This window comes from Melospiza georgiana, chromosome 16 (assembly GCF_028018845.1).
Source record: "Melospiza georgiana isolate bMelGeo1 chromosome 16, bMelGeo1.pri, whole genome shotgun sequence".
Taxonomy (NCBI): domain Eukaryota; kingdom Metazoa; phylum Chordata; class Aves; order Passeriformes; family Passerellidae; genus Melospiza; species Melospiza georgiana.
The window spans coordinates 8,923,801-8,949,514 of record NC_080445.1 but is presented as its reverse complement, the minus strand read 5'-3'; the positions used below and the strand labels follow the sequence as shown (position 1 = coordinate 8,949,514).

The 25,714-nt window shown below is 40.3% G+C and overlaps 1 protein-coding gene across 2 annotated transcripts; it reads right to left on the bottom strand.

Moving 5' to 3' along the window:
* Positions 1–516: 516 nt before the first annotated feature.
* MARF1 (meiosis regulator and mRNA stability factor 1) lies at positions 517–25,250 on the bottom strand. Of its 2 annotated transcripts, none has more exons than XM_058035516.1 (27): positions 25,194–25,250; positions 23,839–24,046; positions 21,698–22,369; positions 20,570–20,744; positions 19,014–19,240; positions 18,095–18,212; positions 17,252–17,424; positions 16,030–16,464; positions 15,336–15,505; positions 15,070–15,231; positions 14,644–14,833; positions 13,775–13,953; positions 12,792–12,872; positions 11,894–12,130; positions 11,058–11,177; positions 10,618–10,793; positions 10,160–10,380; positions 9,363–9,505; positions 7,990–8,123; positions 7,267–7,469; positions 6,571–6,798; positions 5,139–5,369; positions 4,816–5,028; positions 4,039–4,099; positions 3,801–3,941; positions 3,106–3,276; positions 517–2,960 (listed from the first exon to the last, which is right to left on the bottom strand). In XM_058035516.1, the coding sequence occupies exons 2-27, from the start codon at positions 23,983–23,985 to the stop codon at positions 2,728–2,730; spliced, it is 5,241 nt and encodes a 1,746-aa protein (XP_057891499.1). In that variant the 5' UTR covers positions 23,986–24,046; positions 25,194–25,250; the 3' UTR covers positions 517–2,727. The 2 variants fall into 2 exon arrangements, with proteins under 2 accessions (XP_057891499.1, XP_057891500.1); XM_058035517.1 differs by having other exon boundaries at positions 3,106–3,204.
* Positions 25,251–25,714: the final 464 nt, after the last annotated feature.

The window sequence follows — 25,714 nt, the reverse complement described above, 5'->3', positions numbered from 1 at the left end:
TTTGTTAAGATTCTAAATTTCAAAACCCCTCAGTGAAAGAAATTTGCCATATTTGTAGTTCCTGAATAATTACCATCTTCAAGCTGGAAAAAGCCATTATAACTCAAAAGTGACTCATTAACTTTATTACTCTCACATGACCTTATTTGCAACAATTTTAACATCTCACAGGGAGACACACTGAGGACACCTGACACCCACCTGCTGGATTTACACCCCTTTCTCCATTTTTCCTCTTTAGCATGATAAATAGCTCCTTTTCAAAGTAAACCCTACAAATGACCTTGCATGGAGAGCAGTGAGAGACACTGACTGCATCTGCAAACAGCTCAATTGCAAAATCTGGGAAAAGCTTCAACCTCCACAATTTACGTTTCTTTAGTCCTCACTAAACCCCAGCTCTGTTCTGTCTCAATAATTAAATTTACCATGACACAGCACGTTAAGTATTCTAGAGGTTGGTTTGTTTTTTGTTTGGTTTTTCCCCCCCCACAGGTTTTGAGACAAGGACAAGAGTTATGCTTGCTTGAAAATTTTATTGACAACTGTTTGGTCCCAACACACAAAACAGCACTTGAGCCACAAAAGAAAATGTCCAAACAAAGTAGACAGCTAAGAAAAGAAGTCTTTCTTCTCTCGCCCATTCCAAGGAAAAAATAGTGCATAAATTGAGGGCTTCAGTGACATTTTTTCTTTTAAACAAACATGAATCTGAAGTAGTACATTTATTTGCTAAATTAAAGAATTTCATGGTTGCAATGCTTTTAAATCTGTAAGTCACATCATTCATTTAACCCTTTGGATAAAAAAATATATTGCAATTCAATTAGCTATTTTGTTACACTATGAACACAACTTCTCAAAAGTATTATTCTATTACTTTCAAACAGCAATTTCAGCAGAATCACACATGAATCCAGATAAGATATGCTGACCTCCATAGGTGGTATAACCACCACATTACTTGGATAAACACCATATTTTCCTCTGAAGCAAAAACCTGGTTTTCTTTAGTGCTCCAAATGACTTGTAGCTGCATCTCATGAAAATACCATTCCAGAGAGGTCTCTCCTCCAATGCATGCTCTCCTGAAACAAAGATCTAGACTGACCACTGTCAACCTTATTAAAGGTAAGGTGAAAGCAGACTTTCTTGCATTTAACTCACTAAAAACATTCCAAGAAAACTTACTTCTAAATTTCTTCTTCCATAACAGTATGTCTGTAGAGGTTTACTGTGGACTCAAAAATACTGTGCCATAATGCTCAGAAAAACTTCCCAGTGTTTCTTTGCACTCACAATGGCTATAAACTCACTACTGGTAATACTTGCCTAAATATAAAAGATTTTATAACAAAATCTGACTAGTAAAAATCTGTCCATAGCCATTGTTCAGTGGCATTTCCTGCTGCTGGCTGAAAAATTAGAGCCTGTGTTCCATCTCCTGCAAATTACAATAGAATCCCTCTAAAAAAAACTCAGTTGGCCAGTGGAAAACTTCTAGTATAGGTTCTTTCAATACTACAAGCATTTATTTGCTGCCTGGCAAATACAACCCATTGTAAATGCCATGGTTACCCAGAATGGGTAGAAAGTCTCACACCTGGACAGTTCTGCTCACTAGAGTTAAGGTCATCCACTGACTCAGCCTCCCTCCCAAAGCTGGCCCTTGCAAAAGCCAACACAAGATACCACGAATTCAAAAAGCTGCCAACACTAGGAGTAAGTCTCAGAATAAAAACAGACACAGCTAAAAGACAGCACATCATCAAAGGAGCTTCCCATTTACTGAACATGCTTAAAAAGAGAAAACAAGGTTAAGCAGAACAACCTTAGCATTTCCACATGTAGCTAGAACTTTCCTTACAGGTGGAAATAGCCTCAATGCCTTCCATCACCAGCCATTTTAATAAGACCTGCTCCATTATCTGTAATTTATGCATTAGATGCATATTTCAGAATCTTCCTCACTTCATTTCTAGACACAATGAAAATGTGTGTGTCTGTATCTTACACTCATGACATCAAGACAGTCTTTCCCTTAACCAAACCCATGCCAGACAAACTCAATATGAGGGAAGGGTAAAGCATCAGTGTCCTAGAAAGCTCCACAATGAACTGAAAGCTACAGCAAAAACACATTTAAAACAAGTTTTACACAAGACCCACAGCCTCCTACAGACATCTTTAACAAGCATTTCCCATGCAGCTACAAGTCACCTGAGAGGTCAGAGAACAAGTTTCCCCTCGGGAGGACAGTCAGCTCCCCTCACTCTTGCCATCCCCGGTCAGCGAGTTAAAATTTCTCAACAGGCTTTTGAAAGACAAATCATGCATTTCATTAATACTGTCTGAAACAATACCAGTAAGCAACAGCCTATAGAATACAATATGCTACATGTATGATTACATCACCAACAAGGCTTAAAGAAAATAAAATCTGTTCCGTGTTTGTTGGATTAATATTTTGCTTTTACTGAACACGTTTATGAAAAACTGTAAAATTTAAGAATAATTTAACAAATGCCAGATTTTTTTTCAAAATAATAGAAAAAAATCTGCTCTGCTAACAGCTGTGTTCAGTGTAAAAGGAACAAAATTTTCACAGAATACATTAAATACAAATTAATTCCTCTAGGTTTTCCATTAAAATACACATGGGCTAGCAAACAGCTTTACTTTGTGCACAGTCCATAGGTGTTTGTCCTTCACACTAAAAAGAAAGAGTTAAAGCTTGGTTACAGGTGCAAGTGAGAAGTTTGCTGCCAATTTGACCTTGTTTTTGTGTTGCTTTTTGGCTGGGCTGTCCGTTGCTTCTTTGTTTACTTGGGTTTCAGAGGACTGACAGGGAGGCACTGAAGCATTCTCTGTGGTGTCAGACACCACAGAACCAGAGATCAGCTTTTCTTGAGCTGTGGTAACAATTGTCTGCTTTTCTTCTTCTGTTAAAATCATTATCTCTAAAAGAAAGAAGACAACTCAATTTACTGATGCTGTTTTGTTTTGTTTTTTTTTAAAACACAATTTCTCTGCTGTTACACAATAAAATACTCAAAGAGAATTCATCAGCCTGATTTGAAGCAACAAAGGGAGGCAAAGTCTTACCTGGGAGGGGTGCAGGGCGTTCCTCAAACTGGATGAGGTCTGCAGACTCAAGAACCACAGGGTCAGGTCTCAGCTGGGGGGATGGCAGGCAGGAAGGGACTGGCTCACACAGGAGATCAACAGGAGATGTGTTTGTGAGGCAAAGAAGTTCCTGCTCGGTTTGATTAGAAACTACAGAGACAAGGGAACATCTTTCAGAGCATCTGTAAGCTGTGAAGGCGTCACTACTGTCACAGGTAAATGTAAAGTCTCCAGATGCAAACCCGAGGATTTCAGAACTATGCTCTGTTTGAAATGCTAACACCAATCTAATTTAATTAATTCTAATTAATCTCAGATTTATTTGCTGCATCAAGAGCATCTAAGTAAATTCTCATCAGAATAGAGAAAGCAATGCTAGCAGAAGCTGCTGCTGACCCTCATCCCTCATTAGCTTCATGTCCATAGACTTAAATTTCCACCAAATCCCTGGGAAGCAATACCCAGAAGCTCTCTCCCTATATACACATTTATAGACCAGCAGCTCAGAACACAAGCCCAACCACAAACTCAGACAAGTTCAACAAGCTTTCAAGCCAAATTGCATATTTACCCAAGTTCAGATTTACTAACTCACCTTTCCCCGTGCTGCTTCAATTATTCTGCTTATTTCCCCTAAGACAATAAATTCCTTATATAAACCAACTTTGCATTACCATTGCTAGGCCCTCCTAGATTTAGTTCCATTGAGGAAGTGGATCCTTGGGTCTCCATAATATGTCCATTATTGTCAGCAAGTTGATTTCCATGATCATCTACATGATCAGCAGGGGGAAAGCTAGGTGAGCTAAAACGAGCTACAAAAAGGGAAGTTCATTTGGTTAGTTAACTCAAGCTGCCTCTTAAAAAACATAAAAGAAAACCAAGATATTGCTCAAAATGGCAATGGCTTACTTTTCATATCATTCTTCAGGACTACAATTCTCTTATGGCCATGTCCTTTAATCCAGACCACCTGTTAAGAAGGAAGCAGAGTTGAACATCAGCCCATGCTAAGCTCATTTGCTCACTGCCTTTCACCCAGCTTTGCACTGACATGATTTCCAACAGTAACCTAAAGCACATTGCTAATTTGTACTACACTACTCAAGTAAAGGCTCAAAGTAACTGATACCAAAGGCAAACTATAGTTCCAGAAAGTACACTAAATAAACATAAATGAAACTAAATGTTTAAACGTGGAACTGAAAAATTCTTTGTCACTCTTCAGAAAGATTGGCCTACTTGAAGGAAATACTCTAGCCACAAACTATGTCACAGAATTATCCCAGAGCACTTAGGATATGTGGATGACAAGAACATGGCACTTGTGACAAGGTCCCAGAATTCACTCCCAACCAAATAATGCACTCTGATCAAAATGAAGGTTCAGTACTGTACAACCATTCACTCACACAGACAGAAAATCAATTCTCTCACTCAGAGATGCCAGGGATGTTTACAGCCTTACTAGGAACAGTTCTTAAGCACAATTTCTCCAAAACACATGTGCTGGTTGATTTTCTTCTCCTGATTTCTCAGCAGTGTGTTAAAAATACAAGTGGTATAAGCCTCTCTGAAGAAGGTAATTATTCCAGTAAGTCACCCCAACTAACAGAACTGTGGTTGTGTAACTGCTTTTAATTCATACAGAAATCTCAATGTAATAGTGCAAAACTGAGTTCTTCACACCTGTGGAATTGCTCCCAAGAGCTCTTCTAAATTATTGCATCCATATGCTTTAGGCTGCAGCACTTCTCCTGTGTATTTGCTGTATGCTACTGGGAACTCATGAAGAAAAATCTGCTGATAATGGTAGGTGTGAAGTAAGGACCTCACATTCTTTGCAAAAACATACAGATTTGTAAGCTTGACATATTCTTCTGCTGCACCATTGGTAAAAACCTAGCAAAACAGAAAAAGAAAAAAAATGAGAAAGAATTAGAGCACACACTTCCAGAGCCTCTAGGCACAATGGCTTTTCAAACATATCAGAAAAGCAAGAGATCACAGACCTCAACCAAGTAAGGCAGACTCTTCAGGAGTTCAGTTAAGGTCATAAATCCATATTCACATGGATTAAGTGAAGTACTGTGGACTGCTTCATAATGTTGCTTAAGCTGCTCAACTGAGAGCAAGGATGTTCCATCCCAGGACATCAGCAAGACCAGCAGCTGGGCAGTCAGAGTCCGCAGAGATTTTCTATTTATCAGCTGAATTTGCTTGCCAGATTCTGTGTCAACCACCTGGAAAAATTAATTGGGAAAGAAGTTAAGAACACAAAAGAGACTGAATTAAAAATAAAATGTATAGCTGGGGTTTATTTGAGCACAGCTGTACCTGATATTCCCCTAGCAAAGGACACACAAAATCAAGCACCCTATTCCATGTAAATATTTACTTTAAATACACAAAACTTGTACAGCTGTGCAGCAGTTTCTGTCCACTGGCAGGTATGATTTTACTCTTTGTTACAAGCCAGCTGGTCCTGACTGAGCTCCAGCCAAACACCAGCTGCTAAGCCAACAAAAGTGGAGCAACTAAAGCAATGTGCCCACACCCATGTAGCTGTAACCTCTCTTTTCCACTGCCACAGAAGACCACCTATGTATTTATGTTCAGAGTCAAAGTCTCAAACCACAGCTAAAAAAGTAAAGGAACTGAAAGCATTAGAAGACTGAAAACTACTACAGTTATCAAAAAACCTTTTCACAGGTAGGAGTCAGGTGGGGGGAAAAAACAATTTGTACTGTTAAAATAAGTACTAGAATAGAATCTTTTAATTATTTGTTAAAGAAACATGAGTATTCCCAGAAAATGCTGCAAGGTTACGAAGGAGCAAAGAGAACATTGTAAGAATACAGAAGCTTCATTAAAAACCCTTTTGGAATTTCCCCTTCCTGACTTTATGCTGCACTCTGGAAACAATGTTTCATTACAGGTACTGAGCCACATCCTCAGAGAACTCCTTAAGACAACTGTGGCATTTGTAGGGGTCCCCAGGATGAGGTGAGAGATGAGTGAATATGACTCCATGTTCTTAGAAGGCTAATTTATTATTTTATGATATTATATTTAAGAATACTATACTAAAACTATACTAAAGAATACAGAAAGGATACAGACAGAAGGCAACAAAGAATGATGATGAAAAACTCATGCCTGACTCCTCAGAGTCCGACACAACTGATGGGGATTGGTCATTAAGTAAAAACAATTCACATGACACCAATCAAACAATGACCAGTTGGCAAACAATCTCCAGACCACATTCCAAAGCAGCAAACACAGGAGCACCAAATGAGATAATATTGGTTTGTTTTTTCTCTGAGGCTTCTCATCTTCCCAGGGGAAGAAATCCTGGCAAAGGGATTTCTCAGAAAATACAACAATGACAACACAACCCCCCCAGGCTGCAGAGGGACAGCAGCCAGGGCCGAGGGTTACCTTCACCACGTGGCAGAGTTTCTGCATGAGGGCTGGCACGGAGCTGACGTCGAAGTCGTGCAGGCGCAGGGCGTAGCCGAAGGTGCGGCTGTACTCGGGCAGCAGCTCCGCCAGCAGCAGGGCATTGTCCTTCTGTGCCCGCAGCAGCTTCACCAGCTGGGCAGCCACTGCCTTCACCTGCTCCACCTCTGTCAGCGCCAGGATCTTCTCCTCCCCACACTCCAGCACCTACAGAGCACAAGAGACACTTGGTTCATCCAGACTGCATCAATCACCTCAGCAATGTGTGAGCTGTAGCTCAAACTCAGGGCCTGCAGGATTTCATGAGCATCAGGACTCAGCACCTCAAAAGCTGTTTGTACAGCAAGCAAAACTGTGTATCGTCTGAAATAATAAAACAAGCAGCAAAACTGTTTATTTTAAAGCAAATTGAACACAATTATAATAAAACTTAGCTCCAACTTTGAGACACTGAATTTTGTTTGAATTTGTTAACAAACAGCCTCCTGAATGTGCTCAAAACCATGGACCATTTTAGCAAAATAGCATTAAGATTTTCTTAAAAACAGCTGTCTTAACATGACTGGTGCAGAGTTTATAACTCACACTAAAGTTCATGAGAAATATAAACCCAGCTGAAACAGTTGCATATACTCCAGAAAAATGCTTCAGACCAGCTTATCATTTGGAACTTACAAGTAAGACATCTGGTATGGCTTCAAAGAGTTCAAGTAGTTTTGTAAACCCATAGTAAGCGAGTTTGCACTGGCGCCCAAAGTGGTGGTGGTAACATGGAATAAATTTATTGAAGGGCATTCGGAAATGGGGCTGGTGCCGCAGCAGATCCACCACCTCCTTGGAAAACTGCTTGGTTCTTTCAATTTCCTCCTGGGTACGCTCTAAAATAAAAAATAAAAAGCAAGAGCTACATTCCAACATGCTTATGAAATGCAATAGAATACAATAAGCAAACAATGGCTGGTTTTCAGCATGATCATGTATTATGCCAAGTCACTCTTCTACCACTGAGACCTTTATTAGGCTTACATGTTTAAAAGTCCAAAATAATCAGGTTATCAGGCCTTTAGAAGTGGCCTTTTTAAATGGCCAAATATGTTGGCACTTTGTCCTGTATGAAAACAATTCACTGCCTAATCATTCCACAGACAGTACAACTACATGCAGAAGTAGTAGCATTATTTTTTGTTTTCTGCCACCTGTTTTCCTGCTCTATTTTAAGTGTTCAAAGAATGACAATCTTGATTTGCTAGAACTTAGCAACTTAGTTATAAAAGTAGAAACACCATTATACAAAAATCCAAGTCACTCCTACACATTTGAGTTACTAAAGCTTTAGAACAGTCAAAGAACAATCTATTAGAAACTGCACAAGAAACTAAGAAACTTCCATGGACATACCTCTTTTAGGAATACAAATCACCATTTCATTGTCTTGCTGTGACAAACAGATGGTTGTGTCTGGAATTTCTGATATAATATCAGCCAGTTCACACACTCCATACTCAGTAACATCCCAATCCTTAGAGAAACACCTGAAAGTTTCAAAAAATTGTGTGTTAATATAAGTATTAATGCATGCTGTGGAGGCAAAAAATATATTTTTCGGTGAGCTGAGAAAGCAAACCTCAAATCCTAAAAAACATAGGGACAATTTCCACATTGGCAGTACCATCCCGGAAAACAAAGGGAAACTAGAAATCCATTCTAAGATTTACTGTCATGTGAGCAATCAGTGTAACAAAGAGCTGTACACACCAGCCAGTGGTTTTAAGTGCTTTAGGAACATGTAATTGTGCTGTGTATACAGCTCCAGCTGGCTGCACTTCTACAGAGTATTCTCTGTGTTTGCTTAATAGTTACAGCCATATTATAACATATCTCTTTTAAACAAGAACAGGTCTCAAGAGAAGGTAGAGACCATCTCCTGGAAAACATCATATTAAAGCTTCCCAGTACTGTGTAATGTATTAAAATGTGTTTTACTCTTATCACTTCTCTAACCAAAATCTCTCAGAAGCAAGAACACTTCAAACATTCTTATTCAACAAGTGGCCAGTGCTGGCTCTACATTAAGTAGATTTATAAACAACCAATAATGTATTTTTGCCAAGAGTGGAAATAGGGGAGTGCACTCCCAAAAAGGAGCTGTTGGCACATGATTTACAACAGCACACGTGTAAAGGTAGATTCACAGGTTCACCCTAAGATGCCATGGTTTGTTTAAAGCACATAACTATTACTTTCTATCTTCCTATTAAAGAAAACATCAATCTTGGTAGTTCAAAGAAGCCAAATAAAACCCTACTTTTCAGGATGCTTGCAGATAGGCACTACTCCCAATTTCTGCCACTGCTAGATCCAATTAAAGTAGTAAAAGTAACTCCTGGCCGTTAGTCTATTCATTTTATATTTCCTTCTGAAGAAAGCCTACACTAAGTCTTCCCTTTACTGTTCATGTTAATGTGCCATGACCTACTTGCTTAAATTCAATGCTGCAGTCATGGCTTTGAAGAGAACTAATGAAATACAATAACCTATTTCCAATCCCAATGAAGTTAAATGAACCTAAAGTACTAAAGGAAGAAATAAAATATGGCAGAGAGCTTTTAATTTTTGTTTTCATTGGAAGTGTGAACTTCCACATAGCAATAAAAAGGCACTGTAATCACCACAGTTTTATTTTGAGATTTTATGTGCTGGCTCCTCTTGCACTAGGTATTAAAATCACCATTAACAGACAGGCCCTGCACAGTTTCATTAGGGTAACTTACCAGTGGTAAGCCTGCAAGAATTCCCTCACAATAACTTGCTTGCTGGCCTGGGACTTGAGCAGCTTCAGTAAATCTTGAGTGAAGCGTTTCACCTGAGCTCTGTGTGTCAGCGTTAACAAGCGCTTGGAACCCATGCCCAGAATCTGAAAGAAAACCAGATTTGGTCACTCACATCCAGCACCCTCAGTATTTAAAAGCCAGTATTAGTATAGGTAGGCTAGAAAAATAACGTAATAGAGACAGCATCTGGAATGGAGCCTCATGAGGCCCCTCACTTTCTGTGCCAAGAACTACTTTGAGAAATTCAAAAATTCATCCATGAGTGCTACTGCAAGTTCTGCACATTTGTGCTGGTTATTTAAAAATCCTACAACCAACTACTGTTCAAAGTCGTAAGTGAGTGTGACCACAGGGGTTTTGTAATAAGGTTCTGTGAGAATTTCTCACAGAAATCCCTTCAAGCCACAGGCAACAAATCTCAGCCTAAATCATGAGCACTCAGCATTTGCAGTGTTCTTATGCTGCACACGGCACAATTGAAAACTTTTACCCAAGCACCAGCCATAGGTGAAAAGCAGCTTCAAACTTTATTCCTGAGGTTTTCCCAGAAGTTGTTTTGAAAGGGTGGGCACAGAAACAGCATTTCAAAAAAGAACACACCCATCAAGGTTGAATCAACCAGCTCCTTCAAGGGGCACTAGGTGCTGTCCAGCACCTATTCTACAACAGTAACCAGGAATTCAGATGGCTGCAGCCATAATTCCCCAGGCCAGAGTGGCCAGCAGCACATCACCCACCTGCAGCACATGAGGCACGGCTTCCAGCAGCTCCATTAATTTGGAATAGCCATAGTCAGACACTCTGCATTGCTTGGCAAAGTGGTGATGGTAGGTTGGGATGAACTTGCTGACAGGGATGACACAGGATGGTTGGCTTTTTAGCAGATCTATCACTTCTCGACTGAACTGAATGAGCTGGGGATTACCTACAGGGCTCTTGGAACGCAGGAGCCAAGGATCTACAAACAAAAAAGTCATATTATTGTACCTTCCACAAGTACTCTTCCACTAAACACTGAACTTTACTTACAGATTGAAGCTACAGCATAGGAGAAAAGTATGAACATTCAAGCTGAAAGTTTCTCCTCATAAGTTTAAACACTTATACATGTTTATTTTATTAGCAGAACTTATTAGCTTAATTTTTTACCATAAAATATAAGTGAAGAGAAAAAGTTTTAAGCAGGAATACTTACCTGCAGTAGGAGGTGGTGGTTTGTTATGTATCCATTTGATAACTTTAATGCCATTTTGGGCAGTGGCAATGTTAACTCCAGGAACACAGGTAATCAGATGTTCTAAGGGAACACCACCTTGACCTTCTGGCACCATTTCAAGATCATTGAACTCTGACATGTAACAATCAGGAAAACTATGGAGGCAAAAAAAAGCTTCCATTATACACTAAAATATCACTATAATAATTGTCATAAAACTTCATGAAATACATATTTTAAAAAAGTGCTGTTGTTGCTAAACAAGATTTTTTAAAGTGATCACTTCATAGTGTATTCATCTGCTCTAAAGAATACCATTTTATGTAAGAACTGAGTGTATATACAACAGGTAATTCCTAAAAAGTTTTATGTCTTCAACCTATCAGACCTTACTTAAAACAGAAATTAAAATACTTTACCTTAGTAAAGGCACAGTACCCTCATGTGTCTGTAGAAGACTGTGAACTTGGGGAGCAAATGTCTTCAGAGACAAAACCACAAAAGGAATTCTATAAGAATCTGGATCAAACTCATGTTCACTGCAAAAATAAGAGGTTCAGGTTTTTATGCTTTAACATAATATCTGTGCTCACATAGATATTAAACATAATACTATATGCACATAATATACTGCTACTAGTGACAATAGCACTTGTAGTACAGTACAACCAACGTTCATAATTTTTCCCCCAAAAGAATACAGCTACAGCAAATTTCCAGAAGTAACATTTAGAAGACCATATTTTTATTACCTAATAAAACTTTCACATTATATTTTAGCAGCACATACCAGGCAGTTAACAATAATCACCTAATAACTGCTCTACTAGCACAACCTGGTAGCTGTTGAATTAAACAAAAAACCTGCAACTCCCTATGAATCACTCACTAAATATAGCTGGAGGACAAAATCAGCAACAATTACACAATGAAATTCAGGTAATAGAAGTCTCTGGTATATGTAACCTTCCTACAAAACCAGAGGAATGCAGGGAACCTTCCAGCTTCCATTAAAGATGTGCTCAATCCTGGCAGCTGTGCTAGAACACAATCATCTTACCTGGACACACCAACCCAAGAGAACTGCCTAGAAAATCCCCTGGCCCATCTCACTGCTTTCTGCCTTATACTTGTAAACATATGAGGAGTGATTAGAGCACATTATGAGAACACACACCTCAACTTTAATAGACAGGTTCACTATAAACGCTGTTCAAATATTTGAAATATTTATAATATTTTATACACAGCTTACATAAAGTCTTTATTCAGGCAATGCTGCTTACAAACAGGCTCGTGATATTCCAACTCCTCAAATATTATTGGGCTACAGTTTGCTGAGGAGCCATCGTGTGACTGGGAGGATCCCAGGGGGCTCTGCCTGGCCTGGCTGCTGGGCAGGAGGCACACGAGCCTGCCACTGCCCTGGTCACGGATGGCCACGGTGTCCGTCAGTCTGTACAGGTCTGACACGATCAGCTTACGGCCAAACCTGACAGGGAGACATTGAAAGAAAGGCATTTATAAAGGCAGCTAAGGCAATGCTGTCATCTGCCTTTTAATAAACAGGAATATGCAAGAAACAATTAAATGCAGAATGTTAAGGTAACTAACCTATTCAATCAGTGCAGAAGAACTGAGCAAAATACTGAAAGTAAACCCCCCTAAAAAAGGCCAGTTTTGTAGGGGGATAGAATATAAGAAAATAAAGATAGCGTAAAAAGTAATCTCATCCCTAAGGAGTTACAGCTGGGCCAATTATCAAAGAATAGGAACAGGCCTGACTTTACCAGGCCACAGCTGTAAGCAATGAGAAGCAGAGTGCTAGAAAAGAGTGGGGTGGCTGGGTGAGAAGGGAACTGGAGTCAGTGGCTGCTGTGTGAAGATGAAAGAGTCAGTGTTCTGAGGAGCAGCCCATGAGAAACACCAAGAAGGTGTGAAACTTTTGTGATAAGGAGACAACAGTGTGGAACCCCTGCAAGAAGATGGCAACACAGTTTTGCCATGATTGCCTCTGGGTACAAAATATGCTGCAGCACCTAAGAACAAAAATTCATAATTCTCCACTCTGCTAATCTAAGTCACTGCAAACAATCATACATGATCAGATTCTTTTTTTAGAAGCACTGAAGAGGAAATCACCAGGAACTTACTTTTTTTCATAGATCTCTACGAATTTGAACACAGGCAAGCAAAAAGCAGGTGCATCCTGCAGAATGGACATTGCTTCTGAGCTGTAAGAGAAGTTTTGCAGCATTAGCACAAAATTAATGCTGTTATTAGACTCTAGCCTAAATTAGCAAGATATTTACAGAAGCAGTTCATGAACTATACATAAAACAGGACAAAGTGTGTTCCCTTCCATTCCAGCAGTACCAAAGTTGTCATTTTAGATCAGGGAGCACAAGTAGTAACATTTCTGCTAATTCATCAGGTCATGTCTCTGAAGGAGTTGCATCTTTCATAGGTGGTGATAAAATCTGAGCATCTATAGAATTCAACAAAGCTGCAGCATTAGCAGTTACCAGCCTGGTCATGACATGACAAACTTTGAACAGGCTAGAATGAAATAAAGCTCTAAGTTATACAATGACAAGTAGCACATAAGTGTAGAATAGTTTCATTCTGTGAAAAAATGATGACAGCTTCTTTCCTAATGCTTTCTTTCAGTAAGAAAAAAAAACCCCTAAATGTATTCTCACAAGCATCAGTACTCTTAAGTTGTATCACGTTCCAGGTAGCAAATGAAATGCTGTTGGTGTTTCCAACTGTGTACCCACCCTCAAAAACTGAATTCATACACATTTTCTTGGAAGACAAAAGAAATAAAGATGCCCAGTGTAATCTTAACTCAGCTGCACAAATTAAGCTAAAGGTATATCAGTATTAGCAAGAATAGTAGCACAGCTATTAAACCCTCTTAAACAGAGATCTAGAGTCTTCAGATGGAACTTAGAATATAAGCAGTGCAGAAATGCCAAACTAAAAACCGGCCTAGTTGTATTTAACACATTCATCAGGTCACACATCAGATTTCACTTTACTTCCCTATTATCCCTTTAAGCAGTATTTTAAATAATCTCTCAGCTACTAATACATGCTAGGACAATTAAGAAGATGCCAAAGTGCTTATTACCTAAGCAGAGAGAGTGATTTACTAGCAGCTCCCGTTGCTAATGAGACCTGGATCCTCTTACTGCCAATTTTGTGTCTGTGCAGACTGTTGACAGCAGTGATAGCTTCTTGCAGATTCTCCATCTGAACCATAGCCTTCAGCTGGTAGTCTGTGTGGGGACTGAGCTCCACACTTTTTACCTGTGGGGAAGAAAATACCTCATACATTTACACCAAAACATATCACCACCAGAGCAGAGTCTTGCTATGGTCAAGAGCCAACAAGAATAGGGAAGGGAGTGTGATGAACCACAGCCACGAGGGCAATGCAAACAACAGCCAGGCAGTGATCCTGGACTAAGGCAAATCCATGGTGCTTCATTAACACGAGCATCATCTTTCAATGTAAAGATTATGCCAGAAAAATGCCATCCACAGATCAGACCAAAACAGGACAACTGACCTCACCTTCCATAATTCCTTTTTACCAATTCACACTTCCCCTGCTTTTGATTGCTTCTGACTCAAAACAGTTTTTACTGTGATTTTTAAGCTGACATTAGGAATTCAGCTCTACAGCTCAAAAAGGTTATCCTGTTAAAGCTTAAGTCTCATCCCTACATACTAATGTGCCACTTAGTAAGAATTTTATATTAAAAACTTCAGAATATCAGATCTATGAAGACCACACACAAATTAAAAACCTAGTACAAGTGGTTATCTGTCTTTAATGAAAAAAAACCAAAACCACAATCCATCCTTTTAACAAAGATTAAAAGTCCTGCTCCAAAACCTTTCTCTTCCTGCTCACCTGAACCTAAAACCACACCCCTAAATACATATACAGGAACTATATAAACACAGATTTAATAAAAGAATTTGAACCTTTACCTTGCCATGTCTTGAGAAGATTTCTTGTAAGTTTTGCTGCAACTCTTTTCTGGACAATCTGTAATCTATGTTGCTGATCTGAATGTCTGCACCATTTGCAAAGGGATCAGGGCAGTCTGTACCACCGGTATGATTCACTACATTGAATGTGAGTGGAGATGATCTATTTGAAAGGTTGGGAGACATACTCCTGGGTAAAATAAAAATATTTATGAGCTGAAGGAACTGCACAACTCCAATATATACATCTCAAAATCAGATAATAGGCACAAATGCTGTATTTATGCACTTGACCTAAAAGGGATGTTCCCAGTACACATGTGAAGGCAAAACAAATTCCAGCACAAGCAAATAAGCTGTGAATAATTAATGTATACACTGATGAAGTCTCACTTCCCCTCCCAAGACAAACAGAGAGACACTTACCGAGATGACCAGCAACTCTGAGACATGAGTAAAGGACTGAGTTGTCTTGAGGCCGTCAACTTACTGAAAGCAGAAGGATAGCTGACCTGAAATACAGTTTCATCTTTATCTTTTTTATCTACAGGGGAATTGGTAATGCTCCTGGAAGCAGAAGTCTCTTTTCTATTACAAATATATATAAGAAAAAGAAAAAACATCATGTTGCAGAATTTACATTAAAAAAATATGTTACTAATGTCTACATCTTTTTTTATTCCTAAACTTACTTCTGACTATTTTTGGAAGATGATTCTCCTGCTCCCATTTTTTTGGTTGCCAGAGACACAGAAATTGCTGCATTTGAGTTACTCTGAGGAGAAGGAATTTGTTCTCTTAAACGTTCTTGCTGGTTTTCAGTATTTCTACTGACATTCTTTGATTCGAGGCGGCACAGCTCCTATGTGAAACAGATAAAAAAGGTCAGCATCAAAGCACCACTCATCCCTTGCCAGAGGCCTTCTTTCTGATGAAAGGCTAGATGGCTGACCATTTTTTCTTTCTTTTCATTGGTATTTCATAACAAGGAATTTTTGATTTTCTGTGGCAGAAGACAGTAAAGTGCTAATTAGTTGAAATGTTTTGCTACACTATAGGTCTAACCCTACCTCTCTTAAAACAAGCAAAATGGATCACTCTAGATGTTACCTATCACCACTGCAGAAGTCAAAAGTGGCTAGAATTTGAGAGCAAGTACCAGCAGTATTTCCAAACTGACAAAAACGTGGCAGGGAAGGGGGACAACAACCACCCTCACATTAACTGCCTGTGTTTCCCAAGCAGATGAACACAGCTCTCATTCAGGAATGTCACCACACATTACAGTTATTCATTTATTAGGACCGACAAGTTAAAGCAGTAAGAGAAGCAATCCTCAGAACACAAGGAAAAGCAAGAATAGGGAACAAGGCAGAACAACAATACCTGTAAACTTTTGACATTTGTGGGTTTGATGACAGATCCATGAATCTGGAATCCCCTCCCAGCAGAGCCTTTGGTACCAGCAGACTGATCATTTGAATCTTTGTTGAGGAGGCACAACTTCGTGTTCTTGTTAACTTTTTTGGGAGACTTGACCTTGTCAGTCCCCACAAAGCTGGAGCTTTTTGTTTCATTGAGTTCTTTGTTTTTGGGAGTGAAAGACACTACAATCCTGTTTCCAAAAACATCCTCATTTTCCATTCGCTTGCGCGCCCGCTCCGCACTCTCCTGGTTCAGGAAGCGCAGAATGGCGCTGCTGCCAGAGATGCTCAGCACCTTCCCCCCACAGTTGTCTGACAGACGCCGCAGGCGATTGCTGACACTTTTGCTGTCTCTGTTTGTTGGCAGATTATAGACATATAACAGTGTATGACAGGCCTGTCAAAAGGATGGAAGGTTTAAATTTGATGATGCCAGAACACCCTCTGGTTCAAAAGCAATAGTTCTAACACTGGTTCTGGTGACCATGCCCTCCCTCCCACCACCCCTATCCCATCACCAAGTCATCCCTTTTGCAGCACTCAATTTGTTTGAAAATCTCTCAGACCAGGATAGATCCTCAAAATTCCATCTCCAATATAAAGTCAGAATACACTACAGAGTCCCTATCAATTCTCTAGATGAGAAAGCACCATTGTTAACTATCCAATAACCTATATATTCTATACATGCATGTGAAAGCATGCATAGGTCAGGAAGTATTTCAAGAAAGAAAAAGTCATGAGTGCTGTACAAAGACACCACAACATATCCAGAGGCAATCACCAAGGAAGGCAAAAACCCAAAAAAAGGCACAATCACTCAAAACTTAATGCATCACTAATATGTCTTAATTCGCAACTAAGTTCTTACTTAAACTTTCTGCAAGGCAAAGAAAAGCAAGTAAGATCACTATCTGGTAAAATAGTTATTAGTAAGAATGTGCCTTTATTATTTCACTTTTTAGTTAACTACTTTCACATTTAGTATTTCACTCTTTCTGCCTCAAAGCAGAAAGCAAACATTCACATGGTAGCAAATGACATACAGACAGTGGCCAAATACACAGGAGACATTCCCCATCACAACACACACGTAATTTCAGCCTGCTCTCCTCCTAAATTACAACAAAAACTGCAATTTGACACTTGAAAATGTCTGCTGCACCAAGAACTAAAATATTTACCGGCATTTTCAGTGGTAACCTCGGTGGCAAGTCTGAAATAAATTCTTCAAAACAAATAAGTTCATGGGCATGATGTAAGAGTGCTTCTGAAGCTTGGTTTTTATGTACCAAAATTATTCGGAAACCATGGCGATGTCTCAGGTCACTCAGCTCCAAAGCAAAGTTCACATCCGCTGGAGGGGGGGAAATGAAACAGGCAAGGAAACACTTGAAAAATCTAAAACATATAATTGGAGGAAAAACCCATAAATCTCACTCAACAGTTGTATTTCTCATTGGAAATTTCCAGTGAAGAAGCACCAACAGCTAAAAGGCTTCTCAGCCATTATTTAAATCAGCAGTTCACATTCAGTCTAAAGACAAGGGCTTCCTTTGAACAGCAGCTTGTAGCAATTCATCAGCAGGGCACTGGACTGGTACTGGGTATTTCTATAGCAAACACTCATTTAGCTTCAACAGCTGAATGGATTGCAGATTTAATCGATATATAATATAGAATATGCTGCTATGAGAATTAACAACATACATTTTGCTCAGACCATATATATAACTCCATGAGTTTTAATTTATGAGCTTCCTGCTGAAGCTAACTTTAGACAGTAGTCACACACACACCTACTGATATTCAAAAAAGGCAGCAAATCATAACAGTGACTGAACTGAGCCAAGTTCTCATCTTACTGTCCCTGCTCTTCCTTTGCTGCCACTGACATTAAGAATTCTTCAACAGGTCAGTTAAAGCTGAAACACCACCCTTGGAAATCAAAATAGTGCCATATGTAAAAATACCATGGAAGAGAGGACCTGAAGCCAGCACTGTAGCTGAGTACCAAAAACACTTACTTGACACAAGAACCACAGTGGCAGGTGCAGTGTGTGTATCAGCAAATCTCCTCAGACTCTGTCTGAGTTTGTCATCAGCAGCATTCTTGGCTGTAGCATTGATGTGTGCAACAGTCACCTGTGGAAATACATAAATACACTCTGAAAAAAAGCTTCAATATGAACTGTGCTTACTTCAATGGAATTTAAAAAAAAGTTAAAATACAAGCTCTTGCACGCACTCTTAATTTAGGTAAATTAATGCACACATGCACAGAATAGAATACATAGAGGTGTAAGCACTAAACTTCAAGCCTAGTTGTTCAGCAATGTCTTTGGGGTGACTTCTGCTGCTTTGCATTAAGGATCACAACTCATACACCTCAAAAACATCCCAAAAAACTGTCAACTTGTTAACATATCTAATTTCGAGGGCAGAAATTTCTGGCATAGAAATCAACACAAAAAGTTATAAAAAAATACCAAGAAACAGAAGGTATCAATGGAAAATATATTTACTGTAAAGGTACTCCAAACAACAGCACTAACCTACAGGTGTCCTTACCAATCAGCACAGTACTCACCAACAGAGTAAAAAAGTTAATTTCACAGAACCATAGCTCTTTTAGGTTAATAATTTGATCACAGATTTGAAGGACAACAAAAACTCCACCACCACATTTTACTGGATGAGATAAACACACTAGTGAAAACTAAAACTAAAGCTAAACCAGTTACCTACAGAAAACAGAAGGCAGATGCACTTTTAAAAACTATCACAGCAGCAAAAAGAAATCATTATTAGAGAGCCCATCCATAAACTGAAGATGCACTAACCCCACAGAAGCAAATAAAGCTCTAATGAATGTGAATTAATCTTGGCACACTCAAAGTACACAAACTCTCAAGCAAGAACACCAAGCTGGTGCTGGCTGGATACCTGGCAGTTGTTTAGCTCCTCAATGACTTCTTTATTTTCTTTACTGATGTCACACACACAGATGAATTCTGCCTCTCTGTGACCTTTAAAAAACTTCTCCCGAATCCTCTGCACAACTGCCACAGCTGAACGGCCACTGGGAACTGAGCAGTTCTCAATGTCCCAGAAGACTCCAATAGGGGGCAAATTTTCCAGAACCTGGCCTGTTACTGCAACTTCTGGGGACCCTGTGCAGGTGTAAGAACACAGCTCATTTTTATTTCCAAATACTGAAAACATTGAACTTAGCACAGTATGATCTTTGCACATGAGAAGTTTTATGAACAACATTCCCAGGAATGCAAGTTCAGTTTTACTCTCTTAAGGAATCCAACAATCAGTCTTAAACAAAAATTTAATTTAGTCGCTGTCAGATTAGGATAAAGATGCACGACATCTCTGACTTCACTTTTAAGCTCTCAAACAATCAAGTAATGTGTTTTAAAAAAATTACCAAATGTCACAAAAAAACTGTCTGAAGTTGTGCAATACTTGGTGCTGTATCAGTAACAGAAGCAAAACATGGAAGCTGTTCAAATTTACATTGTGGATTAGATAAGAAATCTAAACAAAACTGGATGACATGACCAGTACCATGATGGGGATTAGAGAAAATCAAGGCAATACAGAACTAACAAAGTATCCTACAGCTCAGGAGAGTGAGCTATGGAATTTTTGCTACTGCAGGCTAAGCTGGTGTTTCAGCACTCTGAAAATAGATTTAAATTTGAACTAACATTATATAACCATTCCATCCCCACAAAACAACTTGATAAGAAATATGAGAAACAACACAGAATCCTCACAGTTCAAAAACAAGCTACAAATTAATGTTAGCTGAGAATTTAAAATAAGGCACACCTGACCATCATTTGTTTGTTGGTTGGTTACCCAAAAGATTCACTGGAATGGCATTTGGTAAAAGACACTTGATTGATGTGTCTCACCTTAAAATGGATGTAGTTTTGAAGTAACAGTAAAACTCTCAATTTCTTAATATTCTGTGACTTTAAAGTTTGTAACTTTATACTAGATATGATTTTGTAGTTGAAGCAGTACTAACATTGCAGAAAGCCCAAGAAATTATTTCACACAGTGTTTTCCTCTTAGGAGAACTTGAGAATTATAAATGTTACACCTTTACTGCATGTAGAGTGACAATAGACACTAGACTATGAAAATACTTTACAAATATGGCTGAAGATATTTTGTTTTGGTGATGTGTAAAGAAATTAAGTCAGCAGAATTTCTTTTTCTAGTTCTTAAAACAGTAAAAATAATAATAGTAAAATCAAAACTCTATGTAAACAATACAGTAAATCAGCTAAGAAGTCAAAATATGTAAAACCAAGTAATGAATTTTCAAAACAGACACAAGGTACTTTTTTACTGCTTAGTCTTCTGTGACTTTATAGAAGTTTCCAGATAATAGTGCAATTTAAGAGAACTCTTGCTGTGTAACAGTAGCTAAAAGGAGAACATCCACTAAATGGAAGTTTCAAACAAATGTGGTTTACCATATTTCTGTGGTGATTTGCCAAGGCTGCTTGCCAGTATCAAACTCTTCTCATTTCCTGCTCCTTTGGTTCCACAGCCATTACAGATTGGGATAGGAACAGGTGCAGTCTGTGCACTTGGAGGAGGAATATTTGGCCAGATTTTAGCAGCATCAACTAGGCTGTTCCTGGTTGGCTGTTGGGACAATTTTTCAGAATACATGTTTATTTAGTATACAATATTAACGCATGCTATTCCATGCTACAAACACTCAGTTCCCTTTCTGCAACAAATGCCAGTTCAGATGTCCTTTGCAATGCTAATTAACAACAGTATGATGGCATGAAGGAAGCTTCTATCTCAGCATATTCATCTTTAGATTTCCAAATGCAAGGATAGATTCTACTAAACTCAACATATCAAGACATGCCACCTTTAAGTAGTACTAATATGCATCCTTTAAAAAAACCAACAAAAACCAGAGACCTAGTATACAAAACCTGCACATGGAGAGTAGAGGGTGTGTTAATTCCAAATATATTGAATTGACCAATTAGTTCATTAAAATGAACTAAATATAACTCACTTTTATATTGGAAACTTAAACTTAGAAGTTTAAGTAACAGATATTGCAAAGCTGAGTTTATTATTTCACTAGAAATTCCTAATAATAGTTCTGAATTTTACTAAATTGGTACTAAAGTATAAATTACAAATTTGGGAAGACTGAACTAAGATCTATCACACCAAACCAAGACTAGAATATCCTTGAGGCATAAGATGCATTGCCTGACTTACAAATGGCTCTTTATTGATCAGCTGCCCAAGGGTACATCTTAACTGCTGTTAGCCTTTTCCCAGAGTCCCTACAATAGAACAGTTTAATTGGAGCTGTAAAGAGGAGATGACTGGATTTGAAAGAAGTAAAAACTCCACTCAAGTACATTACAAGAACATTGTGATAGCTCTTTTGGTCTTCCCATTGCGCTGAATGTCACCTCAGGAAGAGCTCAGCTTCCAAAAGGCTGTCTGCACAACCAAGGGGGATGCAAGCTGCACCCACAGGAGCTGTTGTTTCACTCAAGCTACACACTTTTGACACGAACCACGCAGCAGAGTAAGGAAGGAGAAAGGCGGGGTGTACAAACCTTGCTCAAGCAGTCAGTGCAGTAGTGAGAGCCCTTCAGACACACAGGGGGCACCACGTTTAGGTGCAGAGGGTTGGCGCACACGCGTGGCGGCAGCTCCGGCTGTGACCCGTGCTCGTCCAAGTGCCCCGCAGCCCCCGCGGTGAACTCGGGACAGGGGAAATAGCCAGAGGAGGATGGGCAGCTCGGCAGGGCTGGGAACTGATGCAGCTTGTGCACGTTACCGTGACACGGCTGGAAATGGAGTTTTCCACAACAGGCCAGATGCTGACAGGAAGATACACTGTTTTCTACACACATACCAGAGAACTCACTGGGAATTCCTGCCAAATTGCTTCTAGCTGGAGGGTTCTTCAGTGAAGATGCAGACTGATAAGCAAATCCCGACCCTACTTGACAAGTTATCGTCCCAGTGCTTTTTGAGTCTAATATTGTGCCAGGGTGAATCAGGTTCCCACCTCCACCACCACCACAATGCATTTGTGGAGTGCAAGAAGAGTCAGAGCCATGAGCACAGCAGCTTACTTTGGGGCCAGGGGAAAGCTGAAGTTGCTGTTGCTGAAGAGGATGAACATCGGGAAGTGGCACTGCTGGAAACAATTTAGAGCCGGCATGAGGAGATGGAGCATCCTTCAACTCTACAGCAGCTTTCTTGTTCTCCATGTAATCTTTCTGGAAAATAAAAGCTCAATTACATTCAGGTACATGAATAAAACAATTTTATAGGATAAGAAGCAGGTATTTTTAGACTATTATGATTTTAGATTTAAAGTGCTATCTTTATGACTACTATTACCTTGCTGACTGAACATGTAAAATGTTAAAGAGAACCATGCCAGTTACATGTGCCAGCCCTAGGAATACTGGTATCAGTGGACTTTGGAAGCAACAAACCCAGAGAGCTATAAACCAAACAGCAAGGAGTCCACAAAACAGAATCAAAAAAGCAGAAAACTGTTACGCTAACTCTAAGAGAGCCACAAGTTGCAGATCCATAAGTCATCGTATTTTAGCTCAAATAAAGATGTAAAAATGTTATTCAAATTGTGAAAGCAATGTATTAAAAGAATATGACTTAAAAATTAGAAATAACATCAAGCAGGTAATATAGCAGAGGGCAAAGAAGGCTACAGTCTCACAACAACTAAGTGGTTCTTGTCTATTCTGATTTCAGATATCAAGATGTAAACACAAAGGCACAAACTAAAAGAGAAAGTTTTTTAAAATGCCAGCAGTGAAAACCAAGCAAGGTTAAAAGAAGCACAGAATAGCCAAGGTCAGCAGAGTTAACCTGGACGGAACATTGCTACAAAACTTCTGACCAACTTCTATTTTTCAAATTGAATTTATTGCATTTCCTACTATACATGAATGAATAATTAATTACTCATTCCTCTCTACTTGATGCTACATTTCATGTAGATAAACTCAGCCAAAAATCTGTCTGGAACTGATTTATATCCTAAATTCCAGATTTTATGGCAGCGTCCTTCCTAATCCTCAACACATGAAAACAGCAAATGCTCACCCATTTCTCTTATGTCTTCACTTAGGCAGATTAAATGAGTCTGAAGAGTGTTTCTTAGCAGTTGGAGCTCACTTGCTCAAGTACCTAATTGTGTTGCACTACTCCTTCTAATCCACAGCCCTTTGCATCTTAAATGCATAGAATCATGTACATTAAAGGAACACTTAAAGAAATGGAAACAAGGGAAAAGTAGGACCTTGTGAAGAACAGTATCCACAATTGCTGCAGCTACTACATAATAATAATAATAATTCAGAGAGCTAAATTTGCCTCCAAACTAAACAGATGAATTGGAAGCATGACCTCCCCACTCTGCTCTTCAGCAATAACTTGGCAGAGCTCCCCAGAAGCTCCTCACCCACCTTTTGGGCAGCCAGCTGCATGGCCCCAAACAGCTGTGGAGAGGAAAGCCTGACAAGCAGAGCAGCTTGTCCCTTCTCACCACCACAGCTGTGAGCTGTGAACACAACCCAAGGCCCCAAACCCCCAGGCAGGTTTTGTACTCACCTTGGCAGCTGCTGCCCCCTCCTCCTTCCCTCCCACCCCCTCAGTCAGTAACACCCCTGGAGTCAGCCCCCAGCCCCAGCACTCCCTCAGGGCAGGCAGAAATTACCGTTTTTGCACTACAAGGCAAAGCCTTCTCAGCAGCAGAAAAGCAATCAGAAAGCTTCCAGAGCCATGGCTTAGCATCATTCTCTTGTCTCTGAAGCCATCCCAAGGATCTATTGCAGAGGTTCTCCGTCCTGTTTCCTTCCATCATACATCCAAACAAAAAGGTTCAACATCCTTTCATCCCCCCTTCCTTTCATTCTTCCCACCTGCTAAGAGGCAAAAACAAAAAGCATGCTTTAAATAACCTTTAAAGCAAGATAGAGAAGAATCAGAGTGGTCTTAAGAATTCCACTACGGCTCTGTTAGTGAACTTGCATTAATTATGTTAAATTTAATTCTGCCTATGGCCAAGGCCTTAACTCCTTTTTAACACAGGAATGCTCCTCGTGACCCACAGCACAGAAGAACCAGTCTGAGGAGAAACACCTTGAAGTCCATGGCATTAGCTGGAGTCACACAGCTGCTCACATACAACAGTACCCCCAAACTTGCAGTGCACTCTCCTAGAAAGCAAATCCAGGGGGCAAGAACAGCTCAACTGTAAATACACAACAGGTGCAACTGAACTTGGCTGTGACAACTGAGCTGCATATTCACTGTTTTTCCATTGGTTAAGACAACCTATACACGACACACCTGTATTAAGCACACAGTATGTAGCATTTAAACAGAGCTTTGAATTATTAAAATAACTTACTAGCACTTCTGCTAATCCTCAATTTAGCTTTACAGAAACAGAAAGAAACATAAAGCTCAGGACCAGAAAAACAATAGTTAGCAATGAAGCATTTTACTCTCCAACTCCGTGCTGCATTCATTAGACTCCCCTCCTTCGGGCTCTTTTGTACTTAATGTTAAACACAATAACCATAGAACACATTACATGGCACTACATTTACCTCTGCATTGTTTTTAACCTCGAAAGAAGTTTTACTTTTTCCTTTAAGCAGAAATATTTATTCACACGAATTCTAGCTACCCAAAATTTATGCTGCCTACAACATCAAGTTCATCAAGTTTTACAACTCTAGAGTTCGTTACTTTCGCATGTGGTTGATAGCAGCGGTTTATTCGCAATTAAAACGATAACTGTAAACAGTAAGGGTGACACTATCCACGCGTGCCCGCGCTTTGCCCTCCCTGTCCCGAGGCTCCCGGGGCGCTTCCAGCCCGACCCTTCCCTTCCCTCCCCAGCCGGCCCCCCGGCCCCGGAGCGCTGCGGGGCTCCGGCCGTCCCGGGCCGAGGCGGCCGCAATTCCGGCCGCGGGACGGGCCGTGCCGCGCGGGGCCGGCCCTTGGCTGCCGCAGCAGCCCCGCGCTGCCGGGGGCCCGGCCGTGCCCCCCGGGCCGCCTCACCTGCGCCGGCCCCGCCGCCCCGCGCCCGCCGCCGCCGCGGCCCCTCTGGCCTTTGTTGTCCTCCCTCCTCCCGCTCCGCTCCTTCTGCCGTCAGGCACCGCCGCGCGCCGCAAAGCAGCGCGCTGCCGCAAAGCCGGCTGTCGTAACGCCCCGCGCCCGCCTCCTTTAAAGCAGCGGCCGTGAGGCGGGTCCGGAGCGCTGCCGGGGGTCAAACGCGCACTGAAACGCGGGTAAAACACACAGAAACCCGGATAAAACGCCCACAATCTGGGGTAAAACACGCACAAAGCGTGACGGTTCCTTCAGGGAGGGCTCAGAGCAGGGACCGGGCTCTGCTCAGGAACTGATGCCCGGACAGTTCCACCTGAGCACGAGGAAGAACTTCTTCCCTGAGAGAGACCGAGCTCTGGGACTGATTGTCCAGAGAGGCTGTTGGAGTCTCCCTCTCTGGAGATATTTCAGAAATCTGCTGTGTGCTTATTTTAACAGACATGTCTGACCTCTCTGTGCTTTCTCTGGGT

What these genes read in the sequence shown, in the direction of transcription:
- MARF1 (XM_058035516.1), bottom strand. Translation starts at nt 23,985, where the DNA reads ATGATGGAAGGAAACAGGACGGAGAACCTCTGCAATAGATCCTTGGGA. An exon ending in AAATCACTCTCTCTGCTTAG is followed by an intron (nt 12,873 to 13,774) that starts GTAATAAGCACT and finishes CTTCTCTTACAG; the next exon opens with CTCAGAAGCAATGTCCATTC. An exon ending in GTCTGCCTTACTTGGTTGAG is followed by an intron (nt 5,029 to 5,138) that starts GTCTGTGATCTC and finishes CTGTTTTGCTAG; the next exon opens with GTTTTTACCAATGGTGCAGC.